Source organism: Microcaecilia unicolor, chromosome 1 (assembly GCF_901765095.1).
Source record: "Microcaecilia unicolor chromosome 1, aMicUni1.1, whole genome shotgun sequence".
Lineage (NCBI taxonomy): Eukaryota > Metazoa > Chordata > Amphibia > Gymnophiona > Siphonopidae > Microcaecilia > Microcaecilia unicolor.
This window is the reverse complement of record NC_044031.1, coordinates 708445628-708463049: the sequence shown is the minus strand read 5'-3', so window position 1 is coordinate 708463049 and position 17422 is coordinate 708445628. Positions and strand designations below refer to the sequence as shown.

Genomic DNA, 17422 nt, shown 5'->3' with positions numbered 1-17422 from the left:
TTTTAGATTGCCAGGCTTTGGCCAAATCATCAGGGGTAGAATTCAGGGGTAATAAGTTGGGAGGGAATGAGGATACAAGGGATAAGTACATAAGCATTGCCATGCTAGGATAGATCAAAGGCCCAGCATTCTGTTTCCAACAGTGGCCAATCCAGATCACAAATACCTGGTGATCCCAAAAGAGTATTTCATGCTACTTATCCCAGAAATACATTTTCCCAAGTCCACTTTAATAATGGTTTAAGGACTTTTCTTTTAGGAACTTTCCCCACATTTTTTTAGACCCTGCTACACTAACTGCTTTTACCACATTCGTTGACAATGAATTCCAAAGTTTAATTAAACACTGAGTAAAGAAATATTTTCTCTGATTTGTTCTAAATGTACAACTTTTTAACCTCATTGGATGCCCCCCCCCCCACTCCACATACTTTTGTAACAAGTATTTCATGTCTACCCATTCCACTACATTCATGATTTTATAGTAGCGCTATGATATCTCCATTCAGAAAAGCCCTACATACTCCTTATAGGGGAGCCATTCATTTTGGTTGCCCTTCTCTTACCTTTCTAATTTCACTATGTTTTGGGGGTGTTTTTGTTTATTTTTTTTTAGATGTGATGACTAGACCTGCACACAGTTATTGAGGTGTGATTGCACTCTGAATCTATATAAAAGTATTATGATATTCTTCATTTTATTCTCCATTCCTTTCCTAACATTCTATGTATTTGTTTTTTTTTGGCTGCTGCTGCTGCACACTGAGCAGAGGATTTCAATGCATCATCAATGACAGACATCTAGATATTTTTCCTGGGTTGTAACTCTTAATGTGGAATCCCTACAGAGGACAAGAACATAAAAAAGCCATGCTGAGTCAGACCAAGGTCCCTCAAACCCAGCATCCTTTCTCAAGCAGTGGCCAGTTAGTCACGAGTATCCAACCAATCCCAAAAAGTGGATTCATTTCTCATAGCTCATTTCTAGCGAGGAATGGCTTTCCCAGCTCTACCTGCATAATACTTTTTTTATAGACTCTATACACAAGAACTTGTCCAAACCTTTTGAACCCTGCTACAATAGTCACTTTTAACATATCTTCCTTCCATCAACACAATCTAATTATATGCTGCACAAAACTATCTTTTTAGGCTCTTCCAAAGGGACACTAACTTGTGGTGGAGGGGCTTGTGCATTTTAATGACTTGGAGGGCTATACCGTAGGCCCACCCATATCAGACATGCCTTTCAGAAGAAACCAGATAAAAAAAAGTGTCCCAAACTTATTGAGAGATCAAGATAGTGCTGTAATCATCAGAGTTTTTCTGATACTGAAATGGAGAAAAGCAGGATCTCCGGACTTACCTGTCAAGGACCCTCCCCACATTGTCCACACCAACTTTTGAGAACCAAGGTGTCTGTCCATTAATGGAAGGGAATGTGGCTGCAGGTGGCTCCGAGAGGTCAGGGCACAGTTTGGAATACACATTGGCTAGACTGAACTGTGAAGCGCACCTCCACAACCAAGAACCACTCTGGCTGGGAGCTTGAGAGGGCTCACTGTCCGAGAAGGAGTAAAAAGTGTGCAGCTCCCATGGTGTGGAACATCCTGCCAGTCTCTTCCCCAGTTTAGGGGAATGGAAGAAGTGCCTGAGTGGAATAAATAGTGTCATTGACCTGGGGTCAGCTTACTCCCTCTGCTGGCTAGCCAAGTCTCTGCAGGTAATATCTTTATGACTGGTAGTAATATCATAATTAAGATACAGATTATCTTGATTCAGGTGAGCATCCAGAGTTTGTTTGCCCAAACAACGATCAGCATAAAGTGACTCTTTGGATTTGATGGTTCTTTTGGAGAATTCCATGGAGTTAGTGGCTTTAAGAACTTTACTGCTAACCTATCTGCTGGAACCTGATTGAATTATGAAGTTTGCCGTTAAGAATCTGTTTATGGAAGTATTGTTCAGTGCTTTTTCCTGAGTATTTATTTATTTTTTAAGATGGACCTAACTCCTACTATGGAGAATGCTCACCGAGTGTTTTGGTAGTTCCCATAGTTAATCCTTAACCAGCTTGCTAAAATTCACTCCATTGCCTCTATGATATTAAGGGGTCCTTTTACTAAGATATGTTAAAGTGGCCTGCGGTATGACCAGGGGTGTAGCTATGGGGGGCCACGGGGACCTGGGCCCCCGCAAACTAGGTCCGGGCCCCTGGTTTGGCTGACGGGGGTCCCCAGTCCCCGCCAGCCAAAGCCTTCTTCAGCGCTGTCTCCGGCGCAGCCGAGTTCCTGCCCTGCTCTTCTTGCTCCTCCTGTCCTGTGCACGCTGACGTTCCTTTACGTGAAACTGAGAAGCGTCAGCGTGCACAGGACAGGAGGAGCAAGAAGAGCAGGGCATAAACGCAGCTGCGCCGGAGATGGCGCTGAAGGAAGGCTTCGGCTGGCAGGGGTTGGGGACCCCCACCAGCAAAGGTATTTGCGAGGAGAGGGGGGTGCGAGGAGGCGAAAGGTGGTGGCGGGGAGGCGAAGCGAAGCAGTGGGGGGGGGGGGGTGCAGCACTCAAAATGTCCCCCAACCTCTGGCTCCCTCCCACCGTAAGGTCTGGCTACGCCCCTGGATATGACTAGCGCGTGGGTTTTCCATGCGCTGAGGTCACTTACAGCGTGGCAGTAAAAGATGTATTTTCTATTTCCCCCATTGGCACATGGTCATTAGTGCAGGGTCCCTTACTGCTACCTATTTACTAGGCAGTAAGCTAATCAGTGCGCGGCAATGCAGATGTACTAATCAATTAGTGCTTGGAACGCCTAATCTCCACCCCCCAAGCACTCTCCTAGCATTAAAAAAATATTTTCTATTTTTAAGCGTGTGGTAGTGTGCACCAAACATAAAACTCTCAAAGGATGTCTCTGTGTGCCCCCCTCCACTAGTGGATTTTAACCTGGGGTAAGCACGCATTAATGCTTACCGTAGCTTAGTAAAAGGACCCCCTAAGTTTTTAATTTTCATTCCCCTATATTGATTTACCTTACTCTAGGTCTATTATGGACTAATATTTGATTGTTATTTCCTGTTTACATATATAAAATTTATTTCCCATTTGAATTCTATTTCTGTCATTCAATTTGGTTTACTGAATGTATAATGTATGAAATTTCATAAATGAAATTTTTATTAATCTTTCTAGGATTTGCTTTCAATCTACTGGTCATTAGCTTCATGGAACGCTCTCATGTTTTTTGAAAGGTTAAATATTACTTATTTAACCATTCCACCCCACTCATAATTTTATAAACTTCAGTCATCTTTTCTCTAAACTGAAGAACCCTAACCTTTTTACCCTTTCTTCCTAAGGGATGTAGCCTATCCCCTTTAATCATTTTCATTCCTCTTCTCTGAAACTTTTCTAGTTCTACTATATCTTTGAGATGGGGCAACCAGAACTGCATATAATCTCTGTAGTCACATCAGGGCCCTACACAGAGGCATAATAAAATTCTCAATTCCAAAATCTTTTTTTCTTGGGTGGTGACTACTAACTCAGAACTCAGTATTTTGTACTTGTAGTTGGGATTATTTTTCCTATCTGCATCATTTAGTGGCATTTAGGTTTGAATAATTTTGTATCATTTGCAAATTTGGTCATGTCACTTGTCCCTCCTATCTCCAGATCATTTATGAATATGTTAAATAACACAGATTCCTTTTAGTACTCCACTACTATCCCGTTTCTGTGAGGATAACTGGCCATTTAGTCTACTCTGGAAACTGGCTTTAAGACAGAAAATAATCTACAAAAGGCATTTCCTCTTATTCCATGACTCTAACTTTCTAAGGAATCATGCATGTGGGGCTTTGTCAAACGTCTTCTGAAAATCCAAATACACTGTGGGGCTTATTTTCAAAAGAGAAAAATGTCTAAAAAGCAGCAAATGGACATTTTTTTCCTCCCATTTTCCAGATGTTTTTCTATGCTGTTAGTCTGCAGTGTGTCCAAATCTCAATGGGGCAGGATTTGGGTGTTCCTAAGACCTGGATGTTTTTCAGCCATAATGGAACAAAACAAAAATGTCTTGAACTAGACCTGTTTTAATAACAACTAAGCCAGAAGAAAGTGCCCTAAAAGACCAGATGACCACTGGAGGAATTAAGGAATGACCCCCTCCCACCCCACCAAGATATAAAAGAAACAGTACATACCAGCCTCTATGCCAGCCTCAGATGTTATATACTAGAGCAGCATGCAGGTCCCTAGAGTAGCCTAGTGATCGGTGCAGTACACCGTGGGGGACCGAGGCCCATATCCCATTCTGTTACACTTGTGGTGGAATGTGTCAGCCCTCCAAAACTCACCAAAAACTACCGTATCCACACAGAGGTGACCCCTTCACCCATAAGGGCTATTGTAGTGGTGTTCAGTTGGTGGGTAGTGGGTTTTGAAGGGCTCAGCAGACAAAATAAGGGAGCAATGATGAGATGGGCACCTAGGAGCTTTTATATGAAGTCCACAGAAGTACCCCCATTGCTCTCCTGGGATGTTTGTGTAGCCAGTCTACTAAGAATGCCAGCTCCTCTTATATCCCAATGACATATAGCCTGTTCTAAAATATAAGAGAAATGGACATGCACCAGATGCGTACAATATAAACATCCTTTTTAGGAAAATAAATGTATATAAAAAAAAAAAAATAAAAGGGTTCAAAGCCAGCACATAACCGATTATCTTTACAACTTTGGAAACATAACCAGTTATCCCGACACTATCAGAGTGACCAGTTGCTTGTGCCAGTTTGGTGAGACAAAAAAACACTGGAAAATTAAGGGGACAACCCCTCCTTCATTCCCTCCAGTGGGGCACAGCTCAATAGCAGCTGTTTCCCAAATCCTAAACATGCTTGGTAGAAGGTGTAACTCCTGCCATCAATCTTTTATGTGATAGACGTTTAGTCCTCAAATGGGGAATAAATGTCTACGAATTTGCCATTCCTACCTAAAACATCTCCAGACCATAGCGCCTTACTATCTGCATTGAATTTGTGTTTGATGTGTAAATATTTTGGCTTTGTAAAACGAGGATTTAGACATTTATGCAAGATAAATGTTTACGTGATAGGGCTTGTAAAATGAGGGCCTTAGTTCCTTTGTCTGAGGCTGGTATTATAAAGCCTTTACAATGGATGACAGTTTGTATATTTTTCACTATTGCTCTTCTTGCTTGTGTGTTTTATTAAGGATAGAGTCATATAGCCTCAACAGCGGGTGATACAAAACTTTCACTGGAGGATTTTTTCCCTTTTTTTATTTTTAAGTACAAACCATCTTTATTGAATTTTGAACAAAACAATCAATCAACCAACAGGATGTCATTGTGTTATATACTTCAATGTGCCAAACAAGAATAAATAAAATAATACGCAGTCTTCTGAGTAAAGATAACAGGTCATAATATCATAAGAGATCAATTAAATTTGCAAATATTACTACCAGCAGTATCTGTAGAACAGAACAATTGAAAGGGTTTCCAAACCTTTTTAAGGGGTCCTTTTACTAAGTTGTGCTAAGTTTCTTAAGTAAATTGGGGTTTTCATTCATTTTCACTCCATATTTATATAGAAGACAAATGGAGTTCCATTAAAAAGTGAAAGATGCCTTGCTATTATATTTGTTTTAAAAATGTAATGGATCGCCAATCTAGGTCACAGCCAAATCTAGGCAATTTACAATAAATAAAAAAGAAGAAAAGGAATTCCAGTAACGTATAGAAAAGAACATTCATTACTTAGATCATTCATCCAGTACCATCACAAGGTATGTTTAATGCTGTTCATCTCCCCTCATCCAATATCACAGAGACCCCAAAAGCTTCCCGAAAAACATGGGTCTTTAGTTTAGATTTAAACTGTGTGTAGGATACTTCTTGTCTAATCTCAGTTGGCAGACTCAGGGCTTTTTTTTTTTTTGAGGGGGTACTGAGTACTGGCACCTTTTCTATTGTCTGCTAAAATTGACCCATGGTCCCCAAGTTTTAATGAAAGAGCTCACAAATTCTGCCTTGTCATAGATTCTGTGACTTGTTGCAGGGGGCCTGGCTATGGGGGTGGGTCCCTCAGTGATCACCCCACCCCTGAAGGGTGGCCTGGCATTTGAGTACCAGCACCTTTTTTACTAGAAAAAATGTACTGGGCAGACTATTCCATAAACTTGGTGCCAGAAAAAAAAAGCACACTATGACGGGTAGATTCCTACCGTGCCCGTGAGGGACTTGGAAGGACTAATCTACGGTCATTAAGAGAATTAAGATGAGCAGTCTTATTCATTACTGAAGGTTAGATTGAAATCTTATTTTTCTGGGTGCTTGAGGCCTTCTTTTTATCTCCCGGATAGATGGTCTGCAGGGAAGTAGTGTGTATGTGATGGTTGGCTGGTCTTGGAGACGTATTGCTTTTCTTTTATTATTGGCATTCTCTCTGTCTTGATTTTATTTACTGTAAACCACTCTGACTTGTCTGACTAAAAGAGTGGTATATCAAATTATTTTAAACTATTAAGAATGTAAAAGGCGTTGTGGTGCATAGGGTATCTTTCTATTCTAGCAATATTGTTTTCAAAGCAGTTGCTATTAGAAGAATATCAAATAGCTTACACTGTTCAGGGGATAAGAATAAGGAACTAAGGAGTCCTTTTACTGGGCCGCGGTAAAAAAAATGGCCTGTGGTAGTGTAGGTGTGTGTATTGGGCACATGCCAGGCCAGTTTTTACCATGTCTGCAAAAAAGAGCTTTTTATTTATTTATTTTCAAATTGGACGGGAAAAGGGCATTCGGTAAAACTGACACTGGCGAACGTCCAAAACTGGTCTGAGCCCTTATTACCAACCATTGATCTAGCGGTAAGGGCTCATATGCTACATGCGTGGTGACCAGCTGGCGCATGCCAACTGCCGATTATCGTCGGAAATGACAAGCGCAGGTGGAAACAAATAAATCATCCAGGAGTTATGGGCGCACACCAAATCTAAAATTACCGCCAGGGGGCACGGTAGCCTGGCGGTAGTCTCATTTAGGTGTGTGCTACACACACGTAGCATCTAACACGCCTTTGTAAAAGGGCCCCTAGGTAAGCAAGCTGAGCAAAAGATAATGAATTTATAAGAGAGAGAAAGTTGTAGATTTAAAAGAATAGATATTCTGTCCCACACTGCAGTCCAGTATTTACAAAAATTATAGCAAGAATATAACATATGTTCTGATGTACAAAAAGTTGTATATAGAACCAGCACAGGAAAGATCTTTATTTACTCTGTGCTGATTTACCTGCGTCCGAATAACTTTTTGCATTATAAAGAATAAGGACTGCAAAGTGGGTGCAGATGCTAAAAGTCTGTTGACTTTAGACCAGAATAATGCCCATTGAGAGTCTGTAAGCGATTCACCAGCATCATCAGACCATAACTGTTGTAGTGTAAGATTCAATGAACTTAAGTAGGTTGACCCATTTCTTACTAGGCTATTGGTACTGACTTTGTTTTTATTTTTATGTGTAATAAATGTGAAAAGAATAACAGTGGTTAGTTCTTTGTTGCCTAAAACTTGATACAAAGTCCACAGGTAAGAGTAGCCACAGACTTTATGCCTACCTTCATAGCGTTGGAAATTATATATATATACTAGTAAAAAAGGCCCGTTTCTGACACAAATGAAACGGGCACTAGCGAGTGTGTCTGTGAGAGAGAGAGTGTGTATGTGAGAATGAGAGTGTGTGCGAGTGCGTATGTGAGCCACAGTGAATGTGAGAGTGTTTCACAGATACAGTGTGTGTGAGAGAGAGAGTGTGTGAGACAGAGTGTGAGAGAGTATGTGTGCGATACACAGACTCTCTGTGAGACCGAGAGTGTATGAGACCGAGAGAGTGTTTGAGAGTGACTGTGATACAGTGTGTGAGTGAGAGAGAGAAAGACACTGACTGTGGGAGAGAGAGAAACAGAGAGAGAGAGAGTGTGTGTGTGACAGATACCTCCCCCCTCCCTCTCCTCTCCCCCCTCTCAGGTCTCAGGACCCCCTCCCCCTCACCTCCCTCTCTAGTCTCAGGACCCCCCTCACCCCCATCTAGTCTCAGGACCCCCCTTCACCCTCACCCCCCCTTTCTAGTCTCAGGACCCCTCCCCCCTGGGGGGGGTACTGCTGAACTGGGAGGGGGTGGAGCTACTGAGAGGGGGGGCAGGGGGGACAAAATTCCCCGGGCCTGGGGCTCCAAGGGAGGCCCAGAGCCCCAGGCCCCGCAGTCCCACCCGCCTGCTTTCACAGAAGTGAGACTGTGATTTCAATGCAGGAAGCTCGGCCCAGTGGCGGACAGAGGGGAGGAGCGGCAGCAACCTCGGGGGGGGGGGGGGGGGGGGGGGGGGCCGTGGCTGAGGCAATGGAGGGGGGGAGGGGGGAGTATTGGCGACAGGTGGGGGGGGGGGGGGGGTGGAGGGGTGAGCAGCGGCGGCGACCTCGGGGGCATGGTGGCGAGGGGCAGAGCCCTGGGGGTGGCCTTGCCCCGGGCCTGGGTGGAGATGGTGGTGCGAACTGGTAGCGCGGGTGCAGTGGTGATGGAGAGCTAAAGCGGCTCCCGCGTTGCGTGTGGAGGAAGGGCTGAAGCTGCTCCTGCAACATTCCAATGTCTCTCATTGCATTCGTAACCATCTCCTAACGTCAGGCAAGCAGGCTTATACTTTGGGAGAGTGACGTCAGGAGATGGTTACGAACACAGGTAGACAAATTGGAACGTTGCAGGAGCAAATTATTATATCACATATTCCTAACAGAGAAGCTAGCATTTTACATCAGCAGGGTATAAGCAGCCTTGATGACTAGCAAGACTCAAAAAAAAAAAACAAAAAGCAAGCATATACACAAAATACAAGACAGTACCTGTTCCAAATACCAGTGGTCTTGCTTGAATTTCTCACTTCTTCAATACAAAAAAGAGCTGCACAAATGTGTCCATCTATGTTTTATACATTACAAAACCAGTCAAAACTGGGTGACTATCAAGTGATGGATAACTTCACAGTGTCCATTACACCTCAGAACCCTTTCCCAAACCAAACATTTCACTCTGCCTCTAAGACGGAACAATGACAAACCTACCTTGATCCATGTGGAGTGGAATAACTGTTCCCAAATAAATGTTTATATACAAATTCATCCAAATCTTCAAATACATCATCACTGTGTGTTCGGTATTCTTCCATATCTTCCAGGTAATCCTCCACATTATTCACAAAGTCGGTAAACAGCATCTGGTCATGAATGAAGACACCATTGCAGAAGAACTTATTGATGAACTTCTCCAGTTCTCCCCAGTGATGAAAATGTTCCACTTCTTGCTGCAGATACCTTTGCAACAACTGGTTAAATTCATCTGCCCTGACAGGGTCCAGGACTTTATTAAAAAGGCTAAAAGATTCTTGGTGAGCACATTCAAATACTCCAGTGCAGCCCTTTGGGTGACTGTGTTGACTTCTGCTACAGCCTTGGTCATGGCTGCATTTTTCTGTGCTTTTCTCTTTTCCATACTTTTCATGAATAGGTTTGTGTGTCCTTGAATCTGCAGACTGGGTTTGCATGCCTGGTGCTCGTCGAGGTGCATTTCTTAGATGAGGCTTAGGATGGGAGTCCTGGTATTCCCGATAGGCAGCTTTTGCTTTCCTAATATCTTCTTGTTTTTTCTCACCTGTCTTCCTATTCCGGTTCCTGTCAAACATGTTTTTAGTGGAGTCCTTAAACTGGCGGAATGTGGACTTCACCGAGTCTGAGAATTTTTTCAGATTCTGTTTCACAGCTTCTTTAGCCTGCTTAATCTTCTCTTTATGATGTCGTACAAACTCCTTCGTTGAGTTTTTCATAGCATCAAAAGTATCCTTAACGGAACCAAAAAGAGAGCCTTTGGGTTTCTTTTTCATCTTGTCTTCCTTGCCATCTTTCTTTTGCTCTTTTTCATAGTTTTCTGGTTTTTCATTTTGCTCTTTAGCTTCAATATAAAGTCTTTCCCATAAATCTGAGCGCTGTTGCTCAAAGTTCAGCTTTTTTTCCAGTTCTGTTAATCTTCCTTGTAAACTTTCTATCTCTTGATTTTCTCTGATCCTCTGAGTGTTTGAATCTTCTGGTGATCGTAAAGAAGTCAATTGCTCCAGTTCTTCCCTTAGTGCTTCAGTGATGTGACGCTCTTTGTCTAATTCTCTTCTCAGCATTTGTGCCTCTGCCAAGTAGGTTTTCCTCTGACTCAGAACGTTACTGATTCTTTGTTTTTCTTCCTCCAAATGCTCTTTTAGTTTATGATTTTCTGTAAGAACTAATTCTGTTCCTACGTCTTTCTCTTCCAAGTTTCTAATCTGTTCTCTCAGCTTTCTTAACTCTTCCTGGAGTGAGGACAAAGCTTTCTCTTCTTTCTCCAGAGATTCTCTCAAATGCTGGTTTTCAGTAGCAAGGTCATCCTTCTGGGATTCAAAAGACAACTTTTCCACTTCAGTAACTTTCAAGCAGGTAGCAAAATCCTCTGTTTTTACCTATGCAGTGAAAACAAACAAAAAAAATAATTTGTTATTATAGCAAGGAAATAAAAAACATGAAGCTCAGTTTTTGCATGACATCTAGGTAGAAAAAGGGATGTCAAAAGTCATGACATTCACAATGTGTGTCATATTTTACAAAATACTAAACACAGAACCTTTTGTAAAGTATATATAAGACTGCAGGAAATACACATGTATTTGGCACACACAAAATAAAAATGTCAGTACTTCGGGTTTACTCATGGTAATACCAGATTTTGCAAAACTACACATCCAAAGGGAAACAAGGAGCCAAGCACAATCTCAACATTTCTGGGGTTTTGAGATGGCTTTAAATGCCATCAAAGTAAGCACAACTGTCTCCTTAATTGCTCCTCCAAACCTCATGTCCTAACAGTAATGCAAGCTTATCAGTGGGTATATATGCTAACAGGATCTATTTCCTTTGCAAAATAGCAAATGCACATACACTTTTAAGTTCTGCCTGCTTCAAAACTGTGTGTGCCACAGGCTTTTCTAAAATCTCTATTTACAAGTGTATGGCTATTTACATATGCAAATAACACATAATCCTTCTAACATGGCCTTCTAAATATGCTCCTGATCCATCATCCCTTTTCTTTGGAGCTTAGTCAAATTATTAACAAACTAATTTCCCCCCCCCCCTAAACCCTGCCTAGTTTTGCTATAAAATTGCTCAAGGCCTTATTCAGTAAAGACAATTTTCCATAACCATAAGAAAAATTACTGCCTGAGTCAGGGGCAGTGGAATACTTTTTGTTGGGGGTGGGGGACCTAGCTCCACCTCAACACTGCCCTCAGTTCCATCCCTCTCTCACTCCTCTCCATCTTCACCTTTCCCTGCACATGCTTTTATATCTCCTCCCAGTATCTATCTTCTTCCTTCTCCCACGATTGCCCCTGCATTAGCTCCCAGCCCCCTCCTCCCATCCCCAGCTCACATCTCCCACCTGAACCCTTATCAGCCTCCTCCTCCCACCCCTATCTCTATGTATTATCTCTGAGTCCCCCTTCTCCCCAAGACCTGTCAGCTCCCTGATTTGGAGAGGGTAAAAGCCAGATTTTGAGAATCTGTGGATGCTCAGGGCTCCGTGCAAGTTGCCATCCTGAAGGAAGGGAAGGTAAAATGCTGACTGCCTTGCAGCAGAAGGAGGGAAGGAAGGAAGGAGAGGAATGCTGGAGACCTAGGTGGTGGGGAAGATGCTGGAGACCATGCCAGTGCTGCATTTTAAACTGGGCCACCCTAAGCAGATGGGCTGGTCTCAAGCTCCCATTGCTATGCAGGTTTAAGTGAAGGCAACAAGTGACAGGAAAATTCTGGTTGGGCCAGAGCCCATGTGGCCCCCCTCCACCCTTGTTCCAACACCTACAACCTGAAGTAAGGTTCTTAGTGGTATCACCATAAATATACTGTTCATGCACTATCTGGATGTCAAAATGACAAATTATTTTGAATAATTCCTATTTTTCTTTTCCTTCTACCAGACAAGTCCAGATACCTGAGTTTACGTTCCCCAACCAGCAGATGGAGACAGCTTTCCAGTGATACATCCTTGGTATATCATAATGATGCAGCCCTGCATTAGCTACTTGCACTTGACTAACCAGCAGATGGTGGCAGTTTTTGGATTGGCGCAGCAGGACGTCACGTGCCTTTGCCAACTTTCAGAGCTCAGCCTCTGGGCAGGGCTCCTGGATAAGAAGGGGCTTGATACCCTGCTCTCAGCACATAGTTAATGGGTTGTAGCATTTGACTGAGCTTGGCCACTTTGGGAACCCAGGATATCTGCTCAAGTGCCTTTCCTTTAAGACGGCAGGTGCTGGCAGGGTCTTTATCTCTCTCCAGCAGAGTAAGCTGCCTGTGTGCCCCCAGTCCCTCTGGGGGGGGGGAGTCTAGATTCCCCTCTGTGCCTCTCCTATTCTCCAGCTTGGGATCCTATCTCAACACATGGCTTATTTAAGCTGAAAACAAAGCACAGGTAAGTTAGGGGAAAAAGCAGAGCAGCACATCTGCCTGAAGCAGCTGCATTGGCAGGGAGCAGTGTGGCTGTAGGAAAGCAAAAGGCTATCTGACTGAGGCAGCAATTTTGGGAACAGTTCGGATGACTGAGGTGGCTGCTTCAGGGGGGGCTTCCCGTGGACTGCTGTGAGAAGACACAGTACATGATCATATGTCAGAACACAAGGCAGTATGATTTTGGTGGTGTAGTGTGCACAGAATACACGTTGGCAGTACTGCAGGCCAGATATGTTCCATTTGATTGGGACTCCTCAGAAGAAGGAGGCGGTGGCAGCAGGAGATTTGGATCAAAACGCTGCTGCCAATTTCAGTGTTGATTCCCAGAGTGTTCATGTAGCTTCTGCCCCTAAGAAGAAGTAGCCATTTGGTGGGCTCTGCTACTCTTCCCACTTCTGAGCATGCCTGACAGTGAGCACTTCTCTGCAGACTTCAGGACTGGTAGCCCCAGTGCTCACCCCAGAAGGTGAGGGGTCCATGGTGGCCGAATGCTCAGGTTGAGAGCACACTGCCCAATCATTTTTCCTCCCCCTTCCCCCATTGGTCCTGGTCATGCACCAGGCCTTCTATGCCACGTAGAGACCTGGGGAACTGAGACAGGGCTTAGAATGCGAAGGCTTGGCAGTGTGCTCTAGAGATGAACCTGCTTCTAAAAGAATGTGGAGATCAGTGCGTATGGCATTCAAGCTGGGGAGACTTGGGCCCTTCTGTTTCTCCAGAGGATTTTGATAGAGAACTTAGAAGATGTCAGGAGCATTTTGGGCAGCATGTCTTCCAAGGAAGGTGAATTACTACAGAGAGACAAGCAGCTGGTCATACACCTTTTCAGGAGAGAACTGGCTTCCTCAATTACCCAAATGACTGGCATCTTGGATTCAGGATCAAGTGAAGAATGATGCAGGAAACCTTAATTTGGAGGGGCTGTGGTGCTATACAAGAACTTTTTTTTCCACAGGTGGCCCGACAATCTGCCGCTCTGGCCACTTCCCTATCTCCCCCCCCCCCCCCCTCATCCAGCCACGATCTGACATCTCCCCCCCCCCTTCCTTTCCCAAATTTACCTTTTCTTTTCTTGTTTTTCCAAAAGGCTGTGGCAGCAGCAATTTCCATAGGCTGCCCTGCCGCCAGTCCCAGCCCTTTCTCTTTACTGGGGATGGCCCGCCTCTCTAATGTAATTTCCTGTTTCCTCGGAGGTGGGCCTCAGTAGAAAGAAGAGACTGGGACTGGGGGCAGGGCAGCCTACAGAAATTGCTTCCACCGCCTTTAAAAAACAAGAAAAGAAAAGGTAAATTCAGGGAAGGGGATTGGGGAAGGAAAGAAGGGCAGGGGTGATGCTGCCTCATTAATTGCCACTTGAGGCCCCCCACTGACTTTATCCATCTATAATTCCCTCTGCTACACAGTGCTTGTAGAGTGGGAGATATTAGACATGGTTCTCTGAGGCACCAAGGTCATGAGCAAATTGTATCTGTTTCCAGTTACGGAACTGAATTCCTTCTTTTATATGCCTAGGGTGGATACATCAGTGGCAGCAGTCACAAAGCAAATGGCCATCCCAGTGGATGGGGCATTGCTCTTAAAGACTCCATAACTGGTAAATGAACACACATGCTCAAGCAGGCTTGGGGTACAGGCAGCCAAGTGATCATGTGGCTCAGATGCTCCTGAGTTGTGTTTCGCAGCTTCTGGAGTCCTCAGAGGTCATGTGTCTCATGGGTGGGCTGCCTATCTGGCAGATGTTCCCTATAACTTGATCTGAAATTACAAAGAGGGTGAGGGCATCACTCATTGTGACTCAGTGGTGGCTGTGGCTATCCAATTGGTTAGCAAACAGCCTCGAAGACTCCATGCAGAAGACTTACTACTACTACTACTACTAATCATTTCTAAAGCGCTACTAGACGTACGCAGCGCTGTACACTTGAACACGAAGCCCCTGCTCGACAGAGTTTACAATCTAATTAGGACAGACAAACAAGAGATAAGGGAATATTAAAGTTAGGATGATAAAATAAGGGTTCTGAACAAGTGAATAAGGGGTAGGAGTTAAAAGCAGCATAAAAAAGGTGGGCTTTTAGCTTAGATTTGAAGACGGCCAGAGATGGAGCTTGACGCACCAGCTCAGGAAGTCTATTCCAGCCATATGGTGCAGCAAGATAAAAGGAACGGAGTCTGGAGTTAGCAGTGGAGGAGAAGGGTGCAGATAAGAGAGATTTACCCAGTGAACGGAGTTCCCGGGGAGGAATGTAGGGAGAGATGAGAGTGGAGAGGTACTGAGGAGCTGCAGAGTGAATGCACTTATAGGTCAATAAGAGGAGTTTGAACTGTATACAGAAACGGATAGGAAGCCAGTGAAGTGACTTGAGGAGAGGGCTAATATGAACATAACGACACTGGCGGAATATTAGTCGTGCAGCAGAATTTTGAACAGATTGAAGAGGAGAGAGATGGCTAAGTGGGAGACCTGTGAGAAGCAAGTTGCAGTAGTCTAAGCAAGAGGTGATAAGAGTGTGGATGAGGGTTTTGGTAGTGTGCTCAGAAAGGAAAGGGCAAATTTTGGTGATATTATAGAGAAAGAAACGACAGGTTTTAGAAGTCTGTTGAATATGTGCAGAGGAGAGGGAGGAGTCGAAGATGACCCCAAGGTTACGAGCTGATGAGACGGGAAGGATGAGAGTGTTATCCACAGAAATAGAGAATGGGGGAGGGGGAGAGGTTGGTTTAGGGGGAAAGATGAGAGGCTCAGTCTTGGTCATGTTTAGTTTCAGATGGCGCTGAGACATCCAGGCAGCAATGTCAGACAGGCAGGCTGATACTTTGGCCTGGATTTCGGCTGAGATTTCTGGTGTGGAGAGGTAGATCTGGGAGTCATCAGCGTAAAGATGATACTGAAAACCATGGAATGAGATCAGAGTACCAAGGGAAGAAGTATAGATGGAGAAAAGAGGAGGTCCCAGGACAGATCCCTGAGGTACACCAACTGACAGTGGGATAGAAGTAGAGGAGGATCCACTAGAGCAGTGATGGCGAACCTTTCAGAGACCAAGTGCCCAAACAGCAACCCAAAATCTAATTATTTATTGCAAAGTGCCATTCCCCCTCCCTCATCCCCTCCCTCCCAGTTCAACAGGATCCCCCCTCCCTCTGAGTTCCACAGGGTCCCCTCTCCCTCCCAGTTCCAGGGCCAGGATCCCCCCTCCCCTCTCCCTCCCAGGGCTAGGGTCCCCCCTCCCCTCTCTCCCAGGTCCAGGGAGGAACCAGAATGCTGCTCATTCAATGACTTTCTCCTATCAGCATTTTCCTACTACTGTGGTAGCCAATCTTTGTGCCCCACAAACGGAACGGTGTTTTATTTAATCCTGCAGTGCTGTCATAGTGAAAACACACTAGCAACCCTACATGGAGGCTGGTCTGACAAGGAAAACCAATGGCGTCAAAGACAAAAGCTTTTCAAGAGCAGCCCGTCCTCCCTCCGTCCGAGTACCAAGGCCCCCCCTCCGAAATTTAAAAGTCATACCTGGTCGGGGTTAAGGCGGCGGCGGCAGCAGCAGTAGTGAAAAGCGTGCTGTCTCGGCGCGCCTTCAGCCTTCCCTTCTGATTCTCAAGCTCTTTGATCCTGCCCTTGCGGAAACAGGAAATGAGGGCGGGATCAGAGCTTGAGAGACAGAAGGGAAGGCTGAAGGCGCGCCGAGTCAGCACGCTTTTCACTACTTCTGCCGATGCCGCCTTAACCCCGACCAGGTATGACTTTTATTCGGAGGTGAGCCCTGGTGCTCGGAGGGCGGGGCGGCTAGAACTGGCTGAGGCGACGGCGCAAGTGCCAATAGAGGGCTCTGCGTGCCCTCTCTGGCACGTGTGCCATAGGTTCGCCATCACTGCACTAGAGTATACACTAAAGGTACGGTGGGAGAGATAAGAAGAAAACCAGAAAGAACAGAGCCCTGAAATCCAAGTGAGGACAGCATATCAAGGAGTAGGCTGTGATCAACAGTGTCAAAAGCAGCAGATAGATCGAGAAGGATGAGGATAGAATACAGACCTTTGGATCTGGCCTGGAGACTTTAGCAAGTGCTGTTTCAGTTGAATGAAGGAGGCAAAAGCCAGATTGAAGTGAATTAAGAATAGCTTGAGATGAAAGAAAGTCAAGGCAACAGCGGTGAACAGCACGTTCAAGTATCTTGGATATGAAAGGGAGACGGGGCGAGAGTTGGAAGGCCAGGCAGAGTCCAATGAAGGTTTTTTAAGGAGTGGTGTGACTACGGCATGTTTGAAAGCATCAGGAACAGTCGCAGTGGACAGTGAAAGATTGAGGATATGACAGATAAAAGGGATGACAGTAGGAGAGACAGTGTTAAGTAGATGGGTGGGAATAGGATCAGAGGAACAGGTAGTTAGTTTTGAGGAGGAAATAAGATGTGTAGTTTCCTCTTCAGTGATTTCAGAAAAGGAAGAAAAGGAGGCAGGGGTTGGAGGGTTGAGAGAATGGACTAAGGGAAGGAGAGGTGGAGGTGACCTGGTTGAGAATTCAAGTTTAATCTTGTGAACCTTATCATAAAAAAACTCAGCCAGAGTCTGGGGGGAAAGTGAAGGCACTTTGAGGAGACAGTTCAGTGTGGCAAAGAGACGTCGAGGGTTTGAGCCAAGAGAATTTGTCAACTGGATGTAATAGTCCTGTTTGGCAAGTAAAAGAGCAGACTGGAAGGAGGTCTGAAAGAATTTGAAATGTATGAAGTCAGGGCATAGGATTTCAGCCAAACGCGTTCGGCAGAGCGGGCACAGGAACATAAGCAGCAGATTCTAGAGGCCAGCCAAGGCTGGGGTTTGGTAC

General features: G+C 44.7%; 1 protein-coding gene across 5 annotated transcripts in view; it reads right to left on the bottom strand.

Annotated features, from left to right (window-relative positions):
* Positions 1–17422, bottom strand: part of CCPG1 (cell cycle progression 1) — a 172612-nt gene that overhangs the window by 40673 nt on the left and 114517 nt on the right. For all 5 annotated transcript variants that reach the window (XM_030189112.1, XM_030189116.1, XM_030189107.1 and 2 more), the window contains one exon: positions 9133–10550. In XM_030189112.1, the coding sequence (XP_030044972.1) occupies positions 9133–10550 (1418 nt within the window). The remainder of the gene's footprint in view (positions 1–9132; positions 10551–17422) is intronic.